The 23217-nt window shown below is 38.0% G+C and overlaps 1 protein-coding gene across 1 annotated transcript in view; it reads left to right on the top strand.

The window, feature by feature from the left end:
• The window catches only part of ADGRV1 (adhesion G protein-coupled receptor V1), a 503930-nt gene that overhangs the window by 399478 nt on the left and 81235 nt on the right, over window positions 1-23217 (top strand). Inside the window, exon 86 of the mRNA XM_019734240.3 lies at window positions 15031-15188. Coding sequence (XP_019589799.3) covers window positions 15031-15188 — 158 coding nt within the window. The remainder of the gene's footprint in view (window positions 1-15030; window positions 15189-23217) is intronic.

A 23217-nucleotide genomic window follows, 5' to 3' on the forward strand; every position in this document is an offset into this window, starting at 1 on the left:
CTAGTGACTTTATTTGACCAGTATCTCAACACTGTTTATTTGATATTGATTACACCTAAGCTATAGAATGAAATGTCTGGCTTTGCTTTGCTTTTTTTCTTTTTTTAAACTAATATCAAGGATGGCCCGAGACAGTGCTGTACTTGGAATTCTAAGCAAATGCAGATGTTAACATCAGGGTCTCTGCAGTGAGTTTTTATGAGGATTAAAGAAAGAAGTTACCAAGAACAAGACACCTGATTTTAGCGTGTGTGATAGCCTAATAGCCTCTATATTTTCTTGAACCTCTTCAAAAAGATGCATCTTAGAATCTGACTGTCCAAAATTGCATTGTAGTAGCATTCAATGGATGGGTTGTAGTGTTTTGTGCTCTGTTTTTGTTGATAGCATTAAAATACAGGAGATGCTCTGACATATTTTTCCCACCTACTAATGGCTGTGCTGCTATTGGGCTATCAGGAGAGTTTAGCTCTTAGACCTAGCATTTTAAATATCTTGTGTCTTGTTAAAGTCATCTATGTCAGAGCCCACTTATAGTTTGGGAAGAATTTTAATTTAGCAATAAAAGACATGTTCACATTGAAAAGATGGGGGAAAGCAGCATGGAAGTCCTCTTCTCCCTCTAGAAATACTGGTTTTTCAAAGCTCTTCGGTTTGCTACTTTTATCCAGTATTAGTGCTTTCTTCAGTTGTTACGTTTTAATTTACTTAAGGCTAATACAGGAAAGGATAATTTTCTTGAGGGATGGTGAATTATTTTACCTCTACTCCACTTTCCAAGCCCCGTCCACTCAGCTTTGATCTTATGGGTCATATCTGGTCATTTTCATTGAGGGTCCAGAGAAGAGAGCATTGGTTCAGTAACTGCTTCCTTCCTGATGCAGCTGTGATTTCTGGACTGTCTGCAGTTCTTTTGAAATTCTTATATGGCGGCTCTCTTGAGCTTTCTCCGTAATTATCTTTCACACAGACAGTATTGGGGAAGGGGGGTGTTGTGAAATAATGTGTCCCCTTTTCTCTCTGGGCCTTTTTTCTAAAATTAGTAAAATACACCATTCACATATCATTGGACCAATCAAGCCTGTGTTGTAATTCTGTGTGGCTATTAATTCTTATCCCTACCCCCCCCCCCCCCCCCAGAATCAGAGCATGTCCACAAATCCTTGTCCTTGAAAGTTTTATAACCCCAGAGGAAGAACAAAAATTAATCATAATTATGTTACCTTCCTGAAATTCCAAGCCATGCTTCCCCTTTTAAGAACACAGATGATTCCTGAACCAACAGGAAACAAAGCTGAGAAATTTTTGAGCCTTGCCTTTTCTTTGCCATTGTCTGGGAGAGGGAGTATGGCTCTCTAAGACAGTCCAAATCAGGTCACGTAAGTAACAAATGTCCTTCTGGATCCTTATCTGATTCCTTTATTGGCAAAAATGATTTCACCATCCAACTCCCCCACACGATAACTCACTCCTTCCTTTGAGCTCCCACTGAGCTCCAAGTGATTGTGCTATCACACTTGACACATTGCGTTAAGATTTGGCATGAGCCTTTCTCCACGCTAGACTCTGACATTCTCCAGGTTAGGAGGTATATCCTATTCATCATGTATCCCCAGGGCATAGCAAATAGCATATACATTGTTGCTTGGTAAATGCATGTTAAATGAATGAACAGTGGTCATGTGAAAGTCAGTACTGAGTTTTCCATGAATGATGGACACGGTAACCATGCTGCTCTCGTATTGGAAAGAGTTGTACTGCTCATGAACTACTATGAGAGTGATATGTGTGCCTTGTCGATGAAAGAATGTCCAGCCTATAGAAAGTTGTGTAAGAGTTTATTGGAGCCAAAATTTTGAGGGTATGCCTGGAAACAAAATCTCAACAGATTGAGAAAATGCTCCCGAGAATGGCAGTTTCATATTTCCTTTTATGCATTTAGAAATAAAGGAGAAAAGGAAGGTATATGAAATCCATTAGTGGTAGATTAAGGAGGTAGGAGAAAGCAAAGTGGGGAAATCTCTAGGATGAGATAAAAAGCAAAATAGAGGAACACATGCTTCTTTTGCATTGGTGGGTACAGGGCATAAAGATGGTTTGCGAGCAACAAAATAATAATGAGGGGTTCTGTGGTCTCATGTTTTGGTGGTCATGTGCTCTCATGCTTACAGTTGTGCCTTTGAGGGGTCTAGAAAAGAAAATTACTCTGACATTTCCAAGGTATGTTATCCTAGATGAATAAGAACAATGGACAGAGCTCACTTAAGGTAAAGACCTCTGCTAAGGAAGCTAAAGGCCTAGGATGTGACTACCCGCCATGACCTGCCCAGTTAATTTATGATCAGACCATCCCATGTGGTTACTTGTGGTCACTGAGCTTGTCAGGCCTGACATATGGCCTCCCTGAGCTTGCCAAGTTTATCACATAACCCCCTTTTCATTCACTGTATGTGTAACTCTGAAACACTTGCTAGAGAAAGAAATCTAGGGTGAATGTACAGTCCATTTTCAGTAAACAGTATTTTGGTACCCCACACGTGGTTTAGTCTTAGTTTATTTTTAATTTATTTTATCTTATGTAGTGTATATGTCTTTATAAGCTACTTAAAAACCCTTTGGGGACATCAGTTAAAGTTTAGTATTTTATAGAAATAATGAGGAAGCATTTCCTTTTTGCTGAAGAAGAAAGGGGAAGAAACCCCCATGAGGAAGCTATTACTGTTACTTAGATACTAAAGTAACATGATAGGAAACTTTACCAAAGTTGCCTCAACTGCCAAACAAAGTGTATTCAGAATTCCAAGTACAGTAACATAGCTGTGAAAATAACAGCTTAGTCATCGTAGAGGAAGCCACTGAGATGGTGTTGTGCCCTCTTACCCTTCAATACAGCAACCTCAGGGAGAAACACATTCCTGAGTAGTCTAGAAATCTGCATCCCAACATAAAGATTTGATCAGACCACACATTTCTGTGATTTTACATCCAAGACTTAGTATAGACAATTTTGCGTCACCTTGGCAGGACCAAATGGAAATTTAAATACACATATTTAAATAATTGTATGTCTTTCTTGCTTTCAAATGACTGCACATTGACCCAGAGTCTTCATATTTAAGTCACTGCTATGGGTATTCAAGGAAATGCTTGCTCTTCTGAGAAATGGTGTTAGACACTTGACTAGAGGGATAACGACTTTGTGGATTAGGGGGCTGTTGCAAAAAAATCAGTGATAGTAACCACATATTTGGGTATCCTATTAAATGGAATATGAATACAGATAGATGCCATATAATTTTTATACCTGTGTAAGCATGATGGTGTCTCAGCAAAGTAATTAAACCAATTCATATGCTAAAGTGAATGACAATGACTATCCTTTATTGATTCCTTACCACGCTAGCAACTGTGCTTAGTACTTTAATCATATTAATTTCATTTAATTCTCACAACACATTTGTGGAAAGAAAAGATTTTATTCATATTTTACATGCGAGGATACGGAGGGTCAGAGAGGTCATTTCACTCACCCATAATCACACAGCTACTAAATAGCAGTGCCAGTGTTCAAAACCGGCCTGTCTGATTGAGAGTCCACATCTGTAAGCACTTCACCTTCTCACTCTCTGTTTTCTGAAATCATCCTATTCTTTCTGTCTTCAATTCTGAGTGTGCTAGACAGTAGTGGGTTGTGATGCATTTCCACCCATAGTCAAACCCAGTTAGATTAGTCTCTGTTCTTGATGATGGCAGGCAGCAGACTCCTTAAGCAAGTGGTTGATTTAGAGGAAATGATTTCGTCTCAGGCCTCTCCACACACCTGAGCAATAGGCCACCAAATGAGTTATGAAGAACAGTACAGACATTTGGTAAGATTTTACCATTTAAAAGAACATGATACCATGTTTCCCCAGAAATAAGACCTAGCCAGACAATCAGCTCTAATTCACCTTTTGGAGCAAAAATTAATGTAAGGCCCGGTCTTATTTTACTATAAGACCAGGTATAATATAATATAATATAATATAATATAATATAATATAATATAATATAATATAATATAATATAATTAATATAATATAATACAATATAATATATTAATATAATATATATTAATATAATATAATATAATATAATATATTAATATAATATATAATGTAATTATAATATAATATCTGGTCTTATTTTACTATAATATAATACCAGGTCTTATATTAATTTTTGCTCCAAAAGATGCATTAGAGCTGATTGTCCAGCTAGGTCTTATTTTCAGGGAAACACAGTATCTTCCCGGATGGCATGAATATCATACTTTTGAATTTTCACCATGTTTTAAAAATTATTTTCATTTTATGGCACACCAAACTTTTATTTGAAGAAAGAAAGGAAGGAGGGAGGGAGAGATAGAGAGGAGAGAGAGAGAGAGAGAGAGAGAGAGAGAGAGAGAGAGAGAGAGAGAGAGAGAAAGAGGAAAAAAACTAGTGTACTATAATAAAGGGAAATTTTTGAAGACATTAGCCCAGCTGTACAATTAAGAATTTTGCAATTAAGAACCTCAGCAAAAAATCTTTACTGCATATTAGGTAATGGTATTTTTTTAATGAGAAAAAATTTAGAAAGTTCATGAAGAAAATAGTCTTAAATTTTTAAAAGCAAGTTTTGAACTATTTGCATTTTTTTCACAAATTTGTGATTGTGCTCAGAAGTTAATATTACTCTGCCATTCCCATTTCATTTCACTGCCCTGAAATCCTGTTGTTGAAACTACAGAGCTTGAAAATAAGAGGAACATCCTGTTATCAAAAATAAATTCCTTATGATAAAGTACTGATTCAACTGAAGCCAAATTTTTTTCAGAGAAGGGAAGGGGCCTCAGTGGGAGGGGGGCTTATGAATGACAGAATGCCATTTTGGATTCATTGCCCTTTCCTGATAGCTTTCTTATATCTCGAAATGGATGAACTTTATTCTTTTGTATGAATTTTTATGTTTTGTAAAAATTTTAATATGTGATGTCACTAAAACTGTTCTGTGGAGGATTAAATGTTGTCTAAGCTTCTTGGGTGATTACTGTCGCGTATTCAGGAATATGAATGTTTAATGTTTCATTCATGATTTGTTCAGTAGTCCTCTGGCCCCTGGGGATTCATATACAAAGGAACACAAAACACTGAGGACACTGCTAAAAAGGCAATTTTTTAGATTACTAGCAGAATATGGCCCCTGAAAAGATTCTAGGTTATTTCTCTGTTGAGTCCTGAGATATGCTTCAGCACCTCACGTAGAGGACTGACCTAGGAGTTTAGACAGCCGGGTTCTGAGCAAACCTTGCATTTTGGTTTCTTAACCCATAAAGCTAAAGGCAGGATGAAATGACTTCTACTGTCCCTTCTAGTTCTGAGATTCTATGAAGAAAAAATATTTTAATGAAAGGAGGGGGTACAATTACCTTTCTGATCGGCGGCTCAGGTTGATGGGGACATTACAATACCTTGCTTTCTAGCAGTCAGCACTGGGGATCCTTCAGCAGTCATTCCTTCCAGAATGCAGGTTTCCAAGAGGATGGAAACACTCCCTGTTCTAGAAAACCATCAGCTAATTGGCATTTTCCCCCCATTTGCCCTCTCCTTGATGATTTTGGGGGTGGGAGGAGAAGGGAGGGGGACAGGAGTATGGCAGGGAAGAAACTATCGCTTCAAATCCCTAAAGAAGCCTCTGAACCAACAGCTCCATATGCTGCTTCTGACACTTCTGAGCCAAGCTGGTGTGTCAGCCTGTGGTGACACCCTCATATTATGTTGGGCTTCTTGAATATTACCTATCTCTTTTTGAGTGGCTCATTATTACCTTCACTTTTCAAATTGGAACCAAGTTTCAGCAACCAGTTTTGTAGAAACGCATGTGAGTCATGGGGAAGCAGAGCAAAGGGAAAGTTTTCCACCTTCCCCTCATGCAGAGCAGCTGTACACAGGTAGATCACCTTGTTTGCATGGTTGAATCGCATTAAACATCTGCTGGTTGGTAAGGAATTCAAGAAATAAAAAGCTGGTACTCAACCCACCTCTTTCACGAAGTATTCCCTGCCTACCCCAGCTGATAGATTTTTCTTTCATTGAACTCATACTGTTCAGCATTTTCCCTTCTTCTTCTTTGTTTTTAAACACAGGTTAAGTCTTGTATATACATAAGAGGATTTAGGGCTTATAGGTGATAATAATAATCACAGCTATGTTTTATTGAGTGCCTACAGCATGCCAGGCTCTGATCCAAGAGCTTTTAGAGGTGTTGACTCATTCAGTTCTCACTGTTCTCTTATGATGTAGATGCTGTTCTCTCCATTTCAGTTTTTAGGAAACAGATGTATGGAGAAGTTCAATACTGGCCCAGGTCACAGAATCAATAGGAGGTATACCTGGTATTAACACGAATAGTTTGATTCCAGAGCTTCATTCTAGCATATAACTCTTTTTCTGTAGGCTATATTATTGTAACCTATCAGGAGGCTTTTCTACCCTTCTCCCACGTAATAATAACATCATTTTTTTGAGAACTTTCTTTACGTACGTCATAAAGGAAATCACTTTATAAATCTGTCCATCTGCTGTCTAGTTTAGAGCTGTCCAACTTGGGACTTGTAAATGTTGCTTCCACAAGATTCATGTGTGAGCATTCCTTAGGATTGCAAAACTTCAAGGAAAATGAATTGTGTCATTTCCCCTTCAAAACTGGGGATTCCCCGAAGAGTGGATAGCATTTCCGTCTCCATATCTTTTACTCAGTTTTACTTTCCTTTTCTAAAATCCATGGCTTCTATTTCATTTTCCCCAGGTATTTTGGCCCATATACCTTAACTTTTTAAACATTGCTTAGATGTCCCTCACATGTTGACAGTGTAGTATAATGACAGGGGTTTTATAATGTTCTCCGATTGCTACATTGTATTTTTCTTGCTCCAAGATCCTCCAGGGAAGGAGTTCACCTAGGATGAACATGTAAAGGGTATTTAAATATCTGAAAACACATCTTTGATGTGCTAACCCATGGCTCGGGGAAGACCAACATCCTGAAATATTTGTTCCATTAACAATTTGGTGTATCAGGATTGAGATGGGCTTAGCAACAAAGCTGAGACATAATTATGTTATCTACAACTTGAGATGATGACCTTAAAATCATTGACATATAACCTCATCTACTCTCATTATCCTTGTCTCAATAATAAAAAGTTAACCCTATTCTTTACAAGATTTTAAGATTAAAATTTTACTAATGGGATAAGGAAATGTGTAATGCATTGTAAACAGTATGACTAACTAATTAACTATCTTAATGATTTTAAGTCATCATTTAGGGACATCAGTTATTACAGTTATTACATCATTTAGGGACATCAGTTATTATAATATTCCATCAGTTATTACTAGAAATGTTAATGGGAGTGTAGATGATACAAGATGCAGGTGTGACTGAGCATTCACTCCTGCAGAGAATGCTTTGAAGTGTTTTCTTGGAGCATTTGCAACTTTCACATAAAACTGGAGGAATCTGTGGGTCTCATCTCTAGGACAATGTAATGTGGCTACTGTATAGTAAACAGTGGTTGATAATTGTAAGTTGAATTATCTTCTACCAAGTGATTTTTGTCCCTTCCAGAAATCACCATTGCTGTCAGGACTTTTTGCCACTTGAAATGTCTACATCCTTGATAGAATGGCCACAGTGACACTCTTGTCAACACAGACCTACACTTTCATAGGTTATGAAAAACATGAAGCGTATATAAGTATATCGTAAGAGTATTTGGGGACAAAGCCCTTCAAAGCCTACAAAATTCATCAGGAAAAGGATGTAACATTTATGCTAACATGACACATGGCCCCCACTTTCTTCCAAAATGCTTTGAATTTATTGAAATAAACTCAGATTGAAGTCACAAAAAATAAAAATTTCATCTACAAAATTAACCTGAGATCAGAAAGTACTGCATCCTGCCTGTGTGATGAAGGGTTAGCTTCACCTGAAGCTGCTTTTCTGCTAATGTTCATACTCTGAATATCGCTTTCCACAATGAAATCATGAAGTCAGATGCAGGTGGAGAGGGGGTGCAAAAAGACAGAATTTTTGGACATTGATCTTATATTTTTGTCCCCACCTCTGTAAATCTATTTTTTATAAAACTATAAAACCCTATAATTTTACTCTCTTCAGATCCAAGAAGATGGTATAATTCTTTAGAAAAAAACTTACAGCCATTCACTCAGAGTCTTGGTGAGCAAGAAAGAAGATCACGGCACCTTTGAGTGCTCTAGAACAATGACATTTTCCAATACCAAACAATTTTGTTTTATGAGAACATGGAGCATTAGTGCATGCAAAAAATACCAAGACAGTTTGACCTTACTCTGATTAAATTCTGAAGGTACTTGATTCACTGGAATCTACCTGGAGCGAAGTTGGTAGACTGATTTCAATAGTATCAAGTTGTTCAGGGAGCAGTTTGCTCAGACTTGAGTGTCTTTGACAAAGTAAAAAAACAAAATATCATTTGGAGTATCATGATTTTCAGACTCTTTTTTTATCAACTATCTCTAACCTGTTAATAGTATGAGTTCATTGTTCATCTTTGGAAATTATGTGTAGCTATATTTCACCTTTTTAATGAGCCAGGGATATAGACAACTGTCTCATTCATCAGGAGTTAATCGTATACAACACAGTACTGTATTTTAGTGTCTATTGTCTATCTAACTACTTTAAAATTTTAGACAGCTTGATATTTAGTGATTTAAAATATCTGTTCTTTTTGAAGTAGGTGAAACAATATTGCTCTGATATGTTCACATTTTTCTTTGCTCAGTCTTTTTGAGTAATACCGTTTCCCCGTAAATAAGACCTAGCCAGACAATCAGCTCTAATGCGTCTTTTGGAGCAAAAATTAACATAAGACCTGGTATTATATTATATTTTATATTATATTATATTATATTATATTATATTATATTATATTGTAGACTCGGTCTTATTTTACTGTAAGACCGGGTCTTATATTCATTTTTGCTCCAAAAGACGCATTAGATACAGCTGATTGTCTGGCTAGGTCTTATTTTCAGGGAAACACAGTATAAGCATATGGACACATTTTAAGTACAAAAAGGTAAGACCGATTCTTATTTTTCTGGTCTTTTGGCTTCTTCTGAGGCAGTTATGAATGCATAGAGCTAGATATCAGTGTTAACCAGGGTGTAGAGTGACCTCTAAAACTGGTAGACTTGGTAGTGATATTCTGCATCTTCAAAAGCAACATTGCTTTAAAGACCAGTTGTGTGATCACTTCCTCTTTATCACTCATTCACCAGCCCTGTTTGAACTATGGCCATTATAGTTGCATGAAAAACCCACTAAAGCTATTTCAAGTAAAGGGGGTGGAGTTATAGAAGTATGTGTACCCCACAGGCACTCTCACAGGCATTCAAAATCTGGAAACAAGGTATCGTTGGACGGCAGAGGACTTGAATTAGAATGCTGAAAACAAGGTCACACGCTTCATGTCTCAGGGACCACAGAGTCCCTGCTCGTTGTGAGCATCTGAATGCCTCCCAACCCTCCCCTTTTCCCTCCACTTTCTCTGTCCATTTCTTCTGTATATTCACTGTGTGTTTACTCCATATTGGCTGCCTACCCTGAATTTACATTGGCTCTAGTGCCCACCACTAACTGGCAAATATCCGTGGCAGATTCCCAAGAGCAAAAAATCTGTTTAGCTCAGCCAAACTTTTCGAGCAGAGTCACCAAGTTAAAAGTCGGAGGCCAGCCAGAAAAAACAGTTGTCTTTGGGTCAGGTACCTATCTCAGAGCTAGTTGTCAGGGGCTAGGATGATCTGTGGATGGGGTCTGGAGACAAAGAGATGCATGGTTCATAGGCTCCTGTTTTCCAGAAATCTTGAGCAGTGTAGGCAATTGCAGAGCATGTCTATTGCACTCACACTCACCGAAACCTTCCTTCACGGGTTGTTTGCATGCAGGAGGACTGAATATTCCCCTCCCAGCCACACCCAGCGCAGCCCAGCACGCCCCTTCTCCTCTCATGCCACCGCCAGTCTGCAGATCTGTGATCAGACTGCTCAGGTTGCTAATCCCAGGCTTCTAAATACGATAGGTCTCTGCTTCTCTATCCCTTTTGCTTCCTGCTGCTCTTCTTTCTCTTTGGTTATTCAGGCTGCTGTGACCACCATGTGCTATGAAATCTCTGGATCTGATTCTCGTTGGGAGTACATGGTCCCTTGGCTTCACTGCCAAGGAAGCAAAGATTAGTTAATTACATTACGCTACCTCATGTTCCGCAAGTGTGCTAAGAGTGCTTCTCAAACTTTCAACGTGCACATGAAACAACTGGGGATCTTGTCAAAATGCAGTTTCAGAAGCTCTGTCATGGGGTGTCAGATTCTGCATTTTTAACAGGCTCCCAGGTAGTGCTGATGATGTTGATGGGAGAAAAACACTTTGAGCAGGAGACTAGATTCTGACGTGTTGTGCATTTATTGTAAAAATAACCTGTTTGATGGGAGGGACCATGTCGTATGCATTTTTGTATACCCTTCCACGTCCAGCGCCGTACCTGCTACATGATCGATATTCAAATGTTGCTTGGAATTTAATTGAACTGAGCACACCTGAAATACAGGATTTTCTGCACCTACTTTTTTTTTTCTTCAAGTAAGTGGTTTCCAAAGAATGCTAAAAATCAGTTGAATCAATAAATACTTTTTAAGGCTGTGATTTATGCAAAGCACTAAGAGACATATAAAAAAACGAAAATTACAGTTCCTGTCCTCCAGGGGAACACTGGCATGTTCACCACTAATTCTAATGTGTCTTTACTAGAATTGTGGAAATAATTTTCGAAGTGTAGATGTAGCAATGAAGGCAAATGAGCCTGTTTATACTACTAGCAATTCGACCTTATGTGATTTAAGTGTCATTTTTCCATGTGTATGATGAGGCTAATGGGATTGTTGTGATGTTTATGCATGATAATGCATGTAAGGATTGCGTTTCATGCCTGGCACACAGTAAATGAGCCCTGCTAGTGTTATTCACAGTGGTGGTGGTAGTAGATATAGTAGTAACATTTACGGTGGTCTTCATTATCCAGCTGATTCCTTGTTCCTGCCCTTCCTCTCTAAGCCCATTTATTATCCTAACGTTCAACTTCACTTTGTAGGGCTTACCTGCAATTTAATCTTAACATTGTCCTTATTTAAAGTTCCAGCTTAAAAGGAAACGCATTTTAGAATTCAGTTGATTTCCCTTGATATGAACACTGTTGTATGCACTACAACAGAAGGACGGAAAGAAGAATATATTTTCCTGCCTGGCAGCTAGTTAAGCCCAAACTGTGATTTTTCTCTTCACCCTCGTGTCTTCGTAAATTCATTTCTTTTCCATGTGAAGAAGACAAAATTGGTTGAAGCAACAAATGTAGCTTTTGATGTAGGTGCCATCATCTAAAGAGAACTACCTGGGGAAGTTGACTCATGAATCTGTGAATCATAGCTATTATCATTATCTTATTGAGAAGTACTTAATTATAAAGAAGACCTTGGAAACAAATATTTATTATTTTTTCATTACCTAGGTCCTTTTTCATTACCTGTGTAACCCAGATGTCAGCTGCCTGGATTTCTTCAAGTCCTCCCATTTGCCAGGGTCAACCTCTTCTTTAAACTATAATTATTATTATTTTTAAAAGATTTTATTGGGGAAGGGGAACAGGACTTTATTGGAGAACAGTGTGTACTTCCAGGACATTTTTCCAAGTCAAGTTGTTGTCCTTTCAATCTTAGTTGTGGAGGGTGCCATTCAGCTTCAAGTTGTTGTCTTTTCAGTCTTAGTTGTGGAGGGCACAGCTCAGCTCCAGGTCCAGTTGCCGTTGCTAGTTGCAGGGGGCACAGCCCACCATCCCTTATGGGAGTCGAAGAGGATGCGCTCCAACCAACTGAGCCATCCATAAGGTCAGCGGCAGCTCAGCTCAAGGTGCCGTGTTCAATCTTAGTTGCAGGGGGCACTGCCCACCATCCCTTGCGGGACTAGAGGAGTTGAACTGGCAACCTTGTGGTTGAGAGCCCACTGGCCCATGTGGGAATCGAACCAGCAGCCTTCGGAGTTAGGAGCATGGAGCTCTAACCGCCTGCGCCACCAGGCCGGCCCCTAAACTAGAATTTAAATGGACTCAAACCACGGTCTCACATATCGGGAGTTCCTAGAATCCCTCCCAATACTTTCAGAAGTTGTTAAGTGGAGCTTTCATATGTCCCTCCTGGACTTCTTTGCTTCTGAGCTCCTTACTCTGATTTCACACAGGAATAAAGAAACAGAAATACCCCATGCCACTGACATAAATTTTTGCAATCAAATTAGGTAATGCAAGTGAAAACACTTCAATAAGTGTAAAATACTACTTAGGGGAGGTAATAATCTTACCAAATTAGAAAGTGTAAGGCATTGCAAATGCGCCAAGCTACCTTTGGAAGAGGAAAATCTGAAGGCAATGAAACAGTATCTACTTGTTTCATCTGGCTAAAAATAGAGACAGGGATGAAGTCCTGGCAAGATTTTGAAATAAATTAGGATTGTCTGTGGGTTATAAAAGGAAAGAAAATTTACCCACGAATGTTTAAAAGGGAACAGCAAAAGTTAGGCATGTGATTGCACGAACCCCAAAGAGTATTCAACACTGAAAGAGAGAAGGGTCACCAGAGTACTTTGAAGTTGGATGAGCTGGTAATTACAAGGAATACACTCTCCCCACCCTTTTTAAGAAAATCAGTCCACATGGGCTTTGTCTCATTTTGTGGTAACTGCCAGAGCTGTCCTTGAAGCAATAGTTGCCACCACAATAATCAACTGCTCCTTGTGTGTGCATAGCATTCAGTCTGTTCATTTCTTATATTACATTCAGTTTTTCCAAAAATGTGTTCCCAGCTTTATTTCACAAACGATTCCTAATGTGATATTCATAGTTTCCTAACTCCTGCATCGTTTTCATGTGCTCTAATCCTTGAACTACCTGCATGTACTGTACATCTTACTCAGTTGGACTGAAGGAGATTCTGGATGATGAAGGTTTTTTTTGTTTTGTTTTGTTTCTTTTAAGGGTAGTTGTCTGACACCTTAATCGCTATAAGAGGTAGTACACGAGGCAGATAGTTTTCGTTGGAGAGAACCTGGGATGGAGTCACAGCTGGACAGAACTGGGCAAAGGGAGGAAAGGTTGTCATCTAAATCTAAAGCAAAGTTTTTAGGAAAGCGCTTCAAATCGAGAAGTGAGAAGCAAATGTGCTCAGCCACTGGAAAGTAAAGATGTTGGAGAGTCACAGCTATATCCTAGCACTCCATGTGAAATGTTTATTACTCCTAGAGCAGCTCACAAAAATTCAGTAGTTATCCCCATTTTACATCTTGAAATTGAATTGTGATGACATTTTTCAAGGCATTATAAAAATAAAGCAGTGAAGCCTGTACGAGTTTCTGCAGCAGTGTCTGTATTTGTCTAAGCACCTTTAGGGCAGTCTGTGGCAGTGAATCCGTAATTCTGATTAAAACAGTATGAAATCTTTTAAAGCCAATATACATAGAAATGAGTGGCCAACACGATAACTATTTTTAGTGCAGAAATATACTCCAGATCAAGGCCATTAATGTTTGCCTGTTTTATTTAATCATATGCCTTTTACCTGGAAGATACAGGTCTTATGGCATACAGATGAGAGTAGAGGAAAGGATTCAGGCTTTCTCTGCTGTTCAAATTAAATTCCAAAAGACAGGAAATTTGTCATTCTGACATTTCTTTGCAAATGCAGAATATGTGTGGAAAGATACACCTTGAATTATATCTTGTTTACAAGAGGAATACATTTAGTAGATCGTGTTAATTAGAACTAATACCTGAGTAAGGTCTTTAATAATGTATCTCTTTAAATATAAAATCGAGCCACTGTTTTCCCCAATTGTAAGAATGGATGTTTCCCTCATTACCTATATTTTGGTTTTGAGGTTTTCTTCTAAACAGGTTTTATTTGTTTCCTTGAGTTTTCTTCAGAATCCATTATTTTTGACTATGTTATAATCTAGGGTTACAGATATTATGTATTAAAAATGGAGAAGTTGGGGAAAATATTTGAAAAGAGACACTCCCTACTATTAAGATATCTTGTAATTAAGAGTATTATAATCTTATAAATTGTAGGAGGTAAGTTTATTATAAGCATACCTCAAAAGCACAGTTTTAGATATTGAGAACTTATTAGTAGTCCTCCATTTTGAGCTTTTTTTTGGTGAAGGATTTTATGTAATGAACAAAAGGATTTTATGACCCATGGGTAAACATTTCCAGTTACATCTCTAAAACCTTTTCTTCTTGTAGAATTTCAGTGTTACCAAAATAAATAAATAATGTAAGTTTTACGTTGGGCCTAAATAAACTATTCTAAATCAACTCTAGTAATAATAGATGAAACTGAGCAGTACAATTTCTAAGTGGAAAGTTGTCGTTATGTGCAAGTGAATTAATGGCTGTTGGGGAAATATATAGACTAGCAATGACAAAACTAGCATTCATTCAAAAAACAAGATTGTGGAAATGAAAGAATTGAGCTGCAGGAATCCTCAAATTTGTCTTTAAACAATGCCTTCTTTCATGCAGTCCCCGATGAGACGTCACTAGGCCAAGAAGATAGAGCCTGAAAGCAAGTGTGCATTTCTTAAACTTATTTGGCCAGAGCCTTTTTTGATGTTTTCTGAGCATCTCAGGATATGCATGTTCCATGGATCCTATTTTGTAAAACAGTGGGTTCAATTTCATCATGTAGCCTCTACTTAAACAAAGCTTCAATTTGGCAAACCAAAAATTTGCCATTGCCAACATTTAGCTAGAAAGAGCTAGTATAAAGCAGTGATGTAATAATACATTCTGGATTTTGGAAATGTTTGGATTGCAGTTGTCTGAGTTATCTCTTCTCTTCTCTCTTTCAGGTGCTTCATCCCAAACATCTATGCAGCTCTGTTCACTGCAGCTCTTGTTCCTTTAATGTGCCTTGTGGTGGTATTTGTGGTATTCATCCACGCCTACCAAGTGAAGCCACAGTGGAAAGCATATGATGATGTCTTCAGAGGAAGAACAAATGCTGCAGGTTAGAAAGGATCCGTATTTGTACTTTGGAGATGGCAACATATTAATGGTGGGAAAATGTCACTGAATATTTTTTTATCAAAAAAAAAGGAGTGAAGTTAGACTCGGTGTTGGGCTCTGAGCCATAAGTGAAACTATCGCTCTCCAGTTTCTTCTGCTTCTTGGTATTTCCTGACATCTCTCCTTCTTTAGGGATCCATAGGTTTTATTGTTGGTTCCAGTTTTGTCCTTAACTTAGTAATGCACAAGTACATGAGTCACAGCCCTTGGGAGCTGCTTCTCTAAGCTTCCTTCAACTTAAGCAATAGCAACCAGTGCTCAACCTGTGAAACCTATTCCTGTCTTTCAGATTCTAAGAATTCATCACAAACAAACTCCCATAATGCTCGGGAGTGCTGTATTTTTGCATGTGGAATTCTGATTGTGCTGACAGATGTTTAAAAACATATGTGATCAGACAGCTTCATAAGTGGCTACACATGTCTAGTTATTTAAGAGCACAAGTCTTTCCAGCTCAAATTGGCTTTTACTGCAGCTCATTTTTTCCCTTTGAATCATATTTAGCACAGGTTTTTATGATCTGATTCTTTTTTGTTGTTGTTATTGTTAGATTAGAGTCTTTCAAAAGGTTTCTTAAGTAGGAATAATAACCACACATCTACATACAGAAAATTCACTCTAAAATGGTGTGAATGACTGAGATATTAGGGAGAATCTTTTGAGCTGGGGGTGGGGGAATCCCTCTTGGGCCAATGAAGAAAAGGAATCTCCTCTTTTCTAAGCTTTGACAAATCTAAAGCCAAATGAATGAGAGGAATTCTTCACATCTTAAGTGCTTCTCAGAGTTTAAGCAAGATATCATATAGGAAATCCCTAGAATAGTGTCTAACATATTCTTAGGCGCTCGATAGATACTGTCACTTACAGGATAATAAAATGAGGTACTCTAATGTAAGAAAAGACTTCTAGCTCCTGAACTGGATTAGGGAAGATGGGAAAAGATTGTCTACTTGGTGCAAAGAGAAGGGACTCTTATATTATTTTGAGGAGTCATCTATAAGATAGGTGTATCTAGCCACCTCTTCTATATTCTCTCTCATTTAATATACAATCATTGTGTAGGCAGAAATATTGTTTAAGGTTATGATTAACATAAATTCTTAATTTAAAAAAAATGTTTAATGTGGAAATCCTACTTTTTTTGTGGGACATAGAATTTTTCCAGAAGCTATGCTTTTATTTAATTTGGGATTAATTTTATTACAATGCATATTCTTAAGGGAAGAGTTGTTAGTTTCCCAAAGGACAAAATTTGTTTTGTTTTCTATATAATATAAAAGTGCCAGTGTTTGCATGTTTTCAATAGTAATAACATAAGGGCCTAGCATAATGAGTTAACCCTTTTCATGCCTAAATCACTCCTATGCCTTTGAATATGATGCATCATGGATATAGTAGATAAACAATACTTTGATTATCTGAAAAACATAGCCCTCAAGCATTAAACATAATTTTGAAAGTTCCAACACTCTTGTATCTCAACTAGGGAAACCTTTCTTGCAATGAAATATTAATGTACGTGTTGCTCTATTGTAGCTTTTCAAATACAAAGGAAAAAAAATAACAATACTTGTGGTATTTCTAATTACCCTATTCCCATAACAATTCAATCTAATATTTATCACCTCATACATGGACTCTTATAGTATCCTCCTGATTGGTCACTAGTTTGAGTCTTTTTCTTCTCCATATCATTTTCTCACATGTCTATATTTCAAAAATGTAAAGTGGATCGTTTCACTCTCCAGCATCACTGTCATTCAAGCTCTCTCATTGCCCAAAAGAAAAGACCCGTCTTTTTAGCCTGCAATATAAGAGTCTCCACAGTCCATCCCTGAGCCATCTTTCCATCCCTAAGTTATTTACCATTTATTCTGCATTCTGACTATGCCAGTATATTTACTCTTTCCTAGAATTTCCTGACACTGTCACCTCTATTCATGTAAGGAACCCTCTACTTAGAACTCCTCATAACTGGTTGATAATATCCCATGTGTTTAGAAAATGATATGGGAAAAATGTGCATAAGAGAGAGGTGGAAAGGGTTTATCATGCTCCCATAATCTTCATTAGTTCCCCATAGCTGTCCAACATAAACTCATAATCTAAGTAAAAGTCATGTGCTAGATAAGCACAATTCCCCTAGACCCCTCTTCCAAGAAGATATTAGTCACTATAGAAATTCTGGCAGCTCCCAATATGCTACCTTTTCTGTGAAGCGTTTGGAATTGCCTCTTTACAGAACGATACCAATACTCATTTCCTCATTTATGCCTTTAAAGCACTTTGTCCCTACAGCCATTATAGTACTTATCTTCGAATGGAATGGCGACTTGTTTTGGTGTATGTGGCTGATTTCTTTCATGAATTATGAATTCTTTGAGGTCAAGACCATTTATTATTCATCTCTGTATCATCACGGTCTATAGAGTGCTCAGTGGATAGCAGGAGCATAATTAATGTTTGTTGAATAAATTAATAAATAATCATCAATGCACCATAAAATCTTATAGGAATGAATACTTAAGCTAAATATAGCATAAGAAGAAGAGAAATCTGTTATATCATCAAAAGTAGAAATTAAAGGAGTTATCTCATTGATCTGTTTGTAGGTATCCCTTTGAAGGTTATTATTATTAAGGCTATTTTTTCCTTGATTTCTATGATTTCCAAACCTACATGTTCAGCATTGACTTCCGACCAATCTTTTATGTTTTATTTACAAACTACTATAACTCACCTCCACTTAAATATGCTCCACTTACCTTGAATTCAGAATCTCTAGGAAAAAAAACCAATACTTTCTAGTCTACCAAGTAGCATTTGATACCCTCTTTGAATCTTTCTGCTAAAATTCCATTGCATTGACCTGAAAAATATCTAGTGAAGACGATACTGTAAATTCATGTTTTGCCCACTACTCTGCTCCATATACATAGCAGTTAAAGACAAACCATAACAAGAGAAAATTTAAAAGAAGATGAACATCTCTGCGTATCAGAAATAGAGCAGGAACACAAAGTGTAAGCTGGGCTGAAGCCATGAACCTGCTGTTTTCTGGGTCCACAAGCAGGTGGATGCAGGAGGGTCTCAAGTGCCGTGGTGGTGAATTGGGAGCTAAAAAGATCCCACTCAGGGCAGGTAGACTGGGGCAATAGCATTTACATGAAAGGAGCCTGCAAAAGAACTGTCATGGTAGCTTGGGCTTTGGGTTATATAAATCTTGGAGCCCAAGGAGAAAGCAGGCAAAACATCTCATTACATACCTGGGCCAAGCTCTCCACAGTTCTCATACAGTATCTGTCTTATCCATATGTCACCACGGGGCCAAGAGGCCCAAGACATCATAATCCTCTTTGGATGGCAGGGATGAGTGGAGACAACCACTAAACCATTAGGAAAAAGTAGCCAGCGACAGACAGACAGACAGAGTCAGAGAGAATGAGCAAAGAAACAAATGCTTTCTACTCATGATTAGCTGCAATATAAAAGTCCCAAACATTGGAGGGAAAACTAACAAAGATAGCCCTTAAAATCAGCAATCAAAAGGATAAGTTTAATCTAGAAATTTTTTTTAAATAAATAGAATAAATTAGAAATAGGTGTTTTTTTTTTAGGTTTTTTTTTAAATACTTGTTTTATTTTAAATTTACAGTTGACGTACAGTATTATATTAGTTTCAGGTGTACCACATAGTGGTTAGACATTTATATAACTTATGAAGTGATTATCCAGCTGGCAACTATCAAAATGTTCTTTGTGAACAAACTGATGGTTGCCAGAGGGGAGAAGGTGAAGGGATTAAGAAGTACAAATTGGTAGTTACAAAACAGTCATGGGGATGTAATGTACAGCATAGAGAATATAGTTTCAATAATGTTGCAACAACTATGTATAGTGCCAGGGATGTACTGGACTAATTGGGGGATCACTGCATAAATTATATAAATGTCTAAACATTATGCTGTACATCTGAAACTAATATAAAATAATATTGAATGTCAGCTGTAACTGAAAGAAAGAAATAATTTAAAAATGTAATGGAAGTCTAATAAAATAGAATTTTTAAATGAGTTAGTTTACTAACATCTGCTCTTAGACCTACCCTGTTGTAAAGAGAGATGTTGTAATCTCTATCCCTAGAACTATTTGAGAAGTTAATAAGACAAGTATCTGTCCTTGAGGATTGAATTAATAGGTGGACCAGAAAGTCTACTGGATTCCATTGTAAGGCAATAATTAATATTCATAAAGGATTTATGACTAGTGTCTTATCTTGGAAAAAGTTCAGTTTCTCAAACATTGACTATACCTACTCTGTGCAGGCATTCTGAGGGCTACTAAGGAAATACTGTAGTAAATGAAATGCCTATAAAAACCAGTATTTACTGTGGCTATTTCAGAGTGTGGGATTAAGGGGAGTTATTTATTTACTTGGGGGGGAGTGTATCTTTGTTTTCAAATTTATATGTAATTAGGATGCACTTGTTTTGGAATAATAAATAAATATTAGGAAAATGTATGAAAAAATGTTCTTTGTATCTATGAGGTTATTTCCACTTTGTTTGCTTGTTTATTTTGTTCTTTAGATCCCCGTATAAGTAAAATTATATGGCATTTTTTGTTCTCTGTCTGACTTCATTCAACACAATACTCTCTATCCATCCATGTTGTTACAGATGGAAAGATTTCATTCTTTCTTATGGCTGAGTAATATTCCATTGTACATATGTACCACCTCTTCTTTATCCATTCATCCATTGATGGTCACCCAGATAGCCTCCATATCTTGGCTACTGTAAATAATGCTGCAATAAATATATGGATGCACATGTCCCTTTGAAGTAGTGTTTCGGGTTTGTTCAGATAAATACTCAGAAGTGGGATTACTGGGATTCTTCTTTGTCTCTTGTTATAGCCTTTGTTTTAAAGTCTATTTTCTCTGGTATAAGTTTTGCTACCCAACATTTTTGTTTGTTTGTTTTCATGAAATACCTTTTCCATCTCTTTATTTTCAGTGGATGTATATCTTTTGATCTGAAGTGAGTCTCTTTTTGGCAGCATACGTATGGGTCTTATTTTCTTATCCGTATCTTTTGATTGGAGCATTTAATCCATTTACATTTAATGTAATTGTTGGTAGATATATAGTTAGTGCCATTGCATTATCACATTTTTAATCTTTTTTTCCTTCTTTTTCTTCTTAAAAAAGTCCCTTTCACATTCCTTGTACTACTGGTTTGATATTGATGAACTCTTGTAGCTTTTTCTTATCTGGAATGCTCTTTATCCTTTGATTCTAAGTGATAGCTTTGTTGAGTAGAGTAATCTTGGTTTTAGGTCCTTGTTTTTCATTGCAGACTATTTTGTGTCAATCCCTTCTGGCCTGCAAAGTGTCTGTTGAGAAATCAGCTGACAGTCTTGTGGGAGCTCCCTTGTACATAACTAACTGCCTTTGTTGTGCTGCTTTTAAGGTTCTCTCTTTGTCTTTAACCTTTGGCATTTTAATTATGATATGTCTGGGTGTGGGTCTCTTTGGGTTCATTTTGTTTGGGACTCTCTGTGCTTCCTGCGCTTCTATGTCTATTTCCTTCCCCAGGTTAGGGAAATTTCCATCATTATTTGTTCAAATAGGTTTTCAGTTCCTTCCTCTCTCTCTTCTCCTTCTGGTACCCCAATAATGCAAATGTTGGTATGCTTGGTGTTGTCCCAGAAGCCCTATAAACTATATTCATTTTGGGAGGGATTCTTTTTTCTTTTTGCTGTTCTGATTGGGGGTTTTCTGCTACCTTAACTTGTAAATTTCTTACTTGATCTTCTACTTCATCTAATCTGTTGTTGATTCCCTCTAATGTACTCTTTGTTTAGTTATTGTGTTCTTCTTCTGATTTGTTCGTTTTGTTTTCTATTTCCATTTTTACGTTTACTTTCTCTTTGTTAAAGTTCTCACTGAGTCCATCTACTCTTTCCCTAAGTTCATTGAGCATCCTTATAACCAGTGTGTCTGGTAGATTGCCTGTCTCCATTTGTTTAGTTCTTCTTCTGGAGCTTTGTTCTATTCTTTCATTTGGGATGTGTTTCTTTGTCTCCCCATTTTGTCTGCCTGCCTCCCTGTGTTTGTTTCTATGTATTAGGTAGAACTGCTATGTCTCCTGGTCTTAGTAGAGTAGCCTTATGTAGTAGGTGTCCTGTGGGACCCAGTGGCTCAATCCCTTTAGTCACCTGAGCTGGGTGCTCCAGGTGTGTCCCTTGTGTGGGTTGTGTGTAGCCTGCTGTAGTTGATCCTTGGTTGCTGTTTGTACATCAATGAGAGGGATTGACCATTGGGCTGATTGGTTTGAGAACTGGCTGTGACTACAGTGGAGGAGCTGTTGTGCAGGGGCTGACTCTATGGAGCATGATTTACTTTAGCAGGGCTCTGGTGCCTGTCCAGTCTGTCCTTTTGGGTGTGTTGCCCACAGAGGCAACCGAGTGATAATCTGGCTTTGTCCAAATCTGGCCACTGGGCATGCTGGCCCAAGGGCCTCCTGTGAGGGGCCCCACCTCAGGCCATGTTCAGCAGCACCCTGCCCAGGACCACCAGGCATGAGCCACAAAGTGATCCACAGATAGAAGTCACCCTTGCTGGGCTTGGAGGTGCCTGGAAGAGGCCAGCCATGAACTGAGGCCTGCAGCCACTAGTGCTGGGCTTCGGGCTTCTCAGCAAGAGGTATGGGGCATGCCAAGGCTGAATGCTGCTTGCTTGAGTTTTGTGAACCTTTGAAAGATTTTAGGAATGTTTAGCATGAGCCACGACAGACCAGTTGTATGAAAAAAAAAAACACTGGAAATGGCTTGTGCAGTTTGAAATTTGGGTAGAGCTTGGTCTCAGGAAATCACCAGGGCAGGGCAAACAGTGATAGCCAGGTTGATGAAGACTCAGATATGGCAGCCACTTGCAGCTGCACGCCCAGAGTGGGGAGAGCTCAACAAAGAAATAATGGTTTTTGCCAGATACTTCTGTCAAGGAGGAAGCTGCCTCTCCAGCCCTTGCCCTGAAGCCAGACAGTTCAGTTCTTCACCGTATGTCCCTGGCACCTTTGGAGCTGCTGCCCCAGCACTGGAGCTCAAAGTGAGTGAGTCTGTCAGCAAGGAAGTCTGTGTGTGGACCCTTTAAGAAGAGCACCTAGGACTGCAACTGCCATCTGTCTTGCTCAGCCACAATCTCTGCTGGTTTTCACAGCCAGAAGTTGTGGGGATTTCTCTTCCCAGCACTGAAACCGTGGGCTGGGGAGCCTGGTATGAGGCTTGGATCACTAGCTCCTCTGTGGGGGAGACCTTCACAGATGAGATATCCCTGCCAGTTTTTAACTGGCAGACCGTTCTGTGTCTCTGCACCTCCTACCAGTCTCGAGGTGGTTTCTTCTGTATATCCTTAATTATAAGACTTCTATTCAGCTAGACTTCAGGCAATTCTCAATGATGGTAGTTTATTTGTAATTTTGATGTGGTCATGAGAGGAGGCAAGCACAGCATTGATCTACTCTGACATCTTAACCAAAAGTCCTCATAAATAACTTGGAATAAGTATATTAGGATCCTCAAAAATATAAATCAGGAAATATCGAACTATGGCCCTACCCACCACTCACCTGTTTCTCCATTTCATCTATTTATTTTTTGACAGCTTCATTGAAATATAATTCACATGCCATAAAGTTCACCTGTTTAAATTATACAGTTCAGTGGTCTTTCATGTATTTATATAGTTGTGTAACTATCACCATGATATAATTTTAGAACATTTTTATCATCTCAGAAAGAAACCCCATGCCCATTAGCAGTCATTTCCCTTTCTTCATTTCCCTGAGTCCTAGGTAACTACTAATCAACTTTTTGTCTCTGTAGATTGTCTACTATGGGACATTTCATATAATGAGATCATAGAATATGCAGTCTTTTGTGTCTGACTTTTTTTACGTAGCATAATG

The sequence above is a fragment of the Rhinolophus sinicus genome, chromosome 3 (assembly GCF_057876585.1).
Source record: "Rhinolophus sinicus isolate RSI-liver-muscle chromosome 3, RSI-T2T, whole genome shotgun sequence".
In the NCBI taxonomy this organism is placed as follows: domain Eukaryota; kingdom Metazoa; phylum Chordata; class Mammalia; order Chiroptera; family Rhinolophidae; genus Rhinolophus; species Rhinolophus sinicus.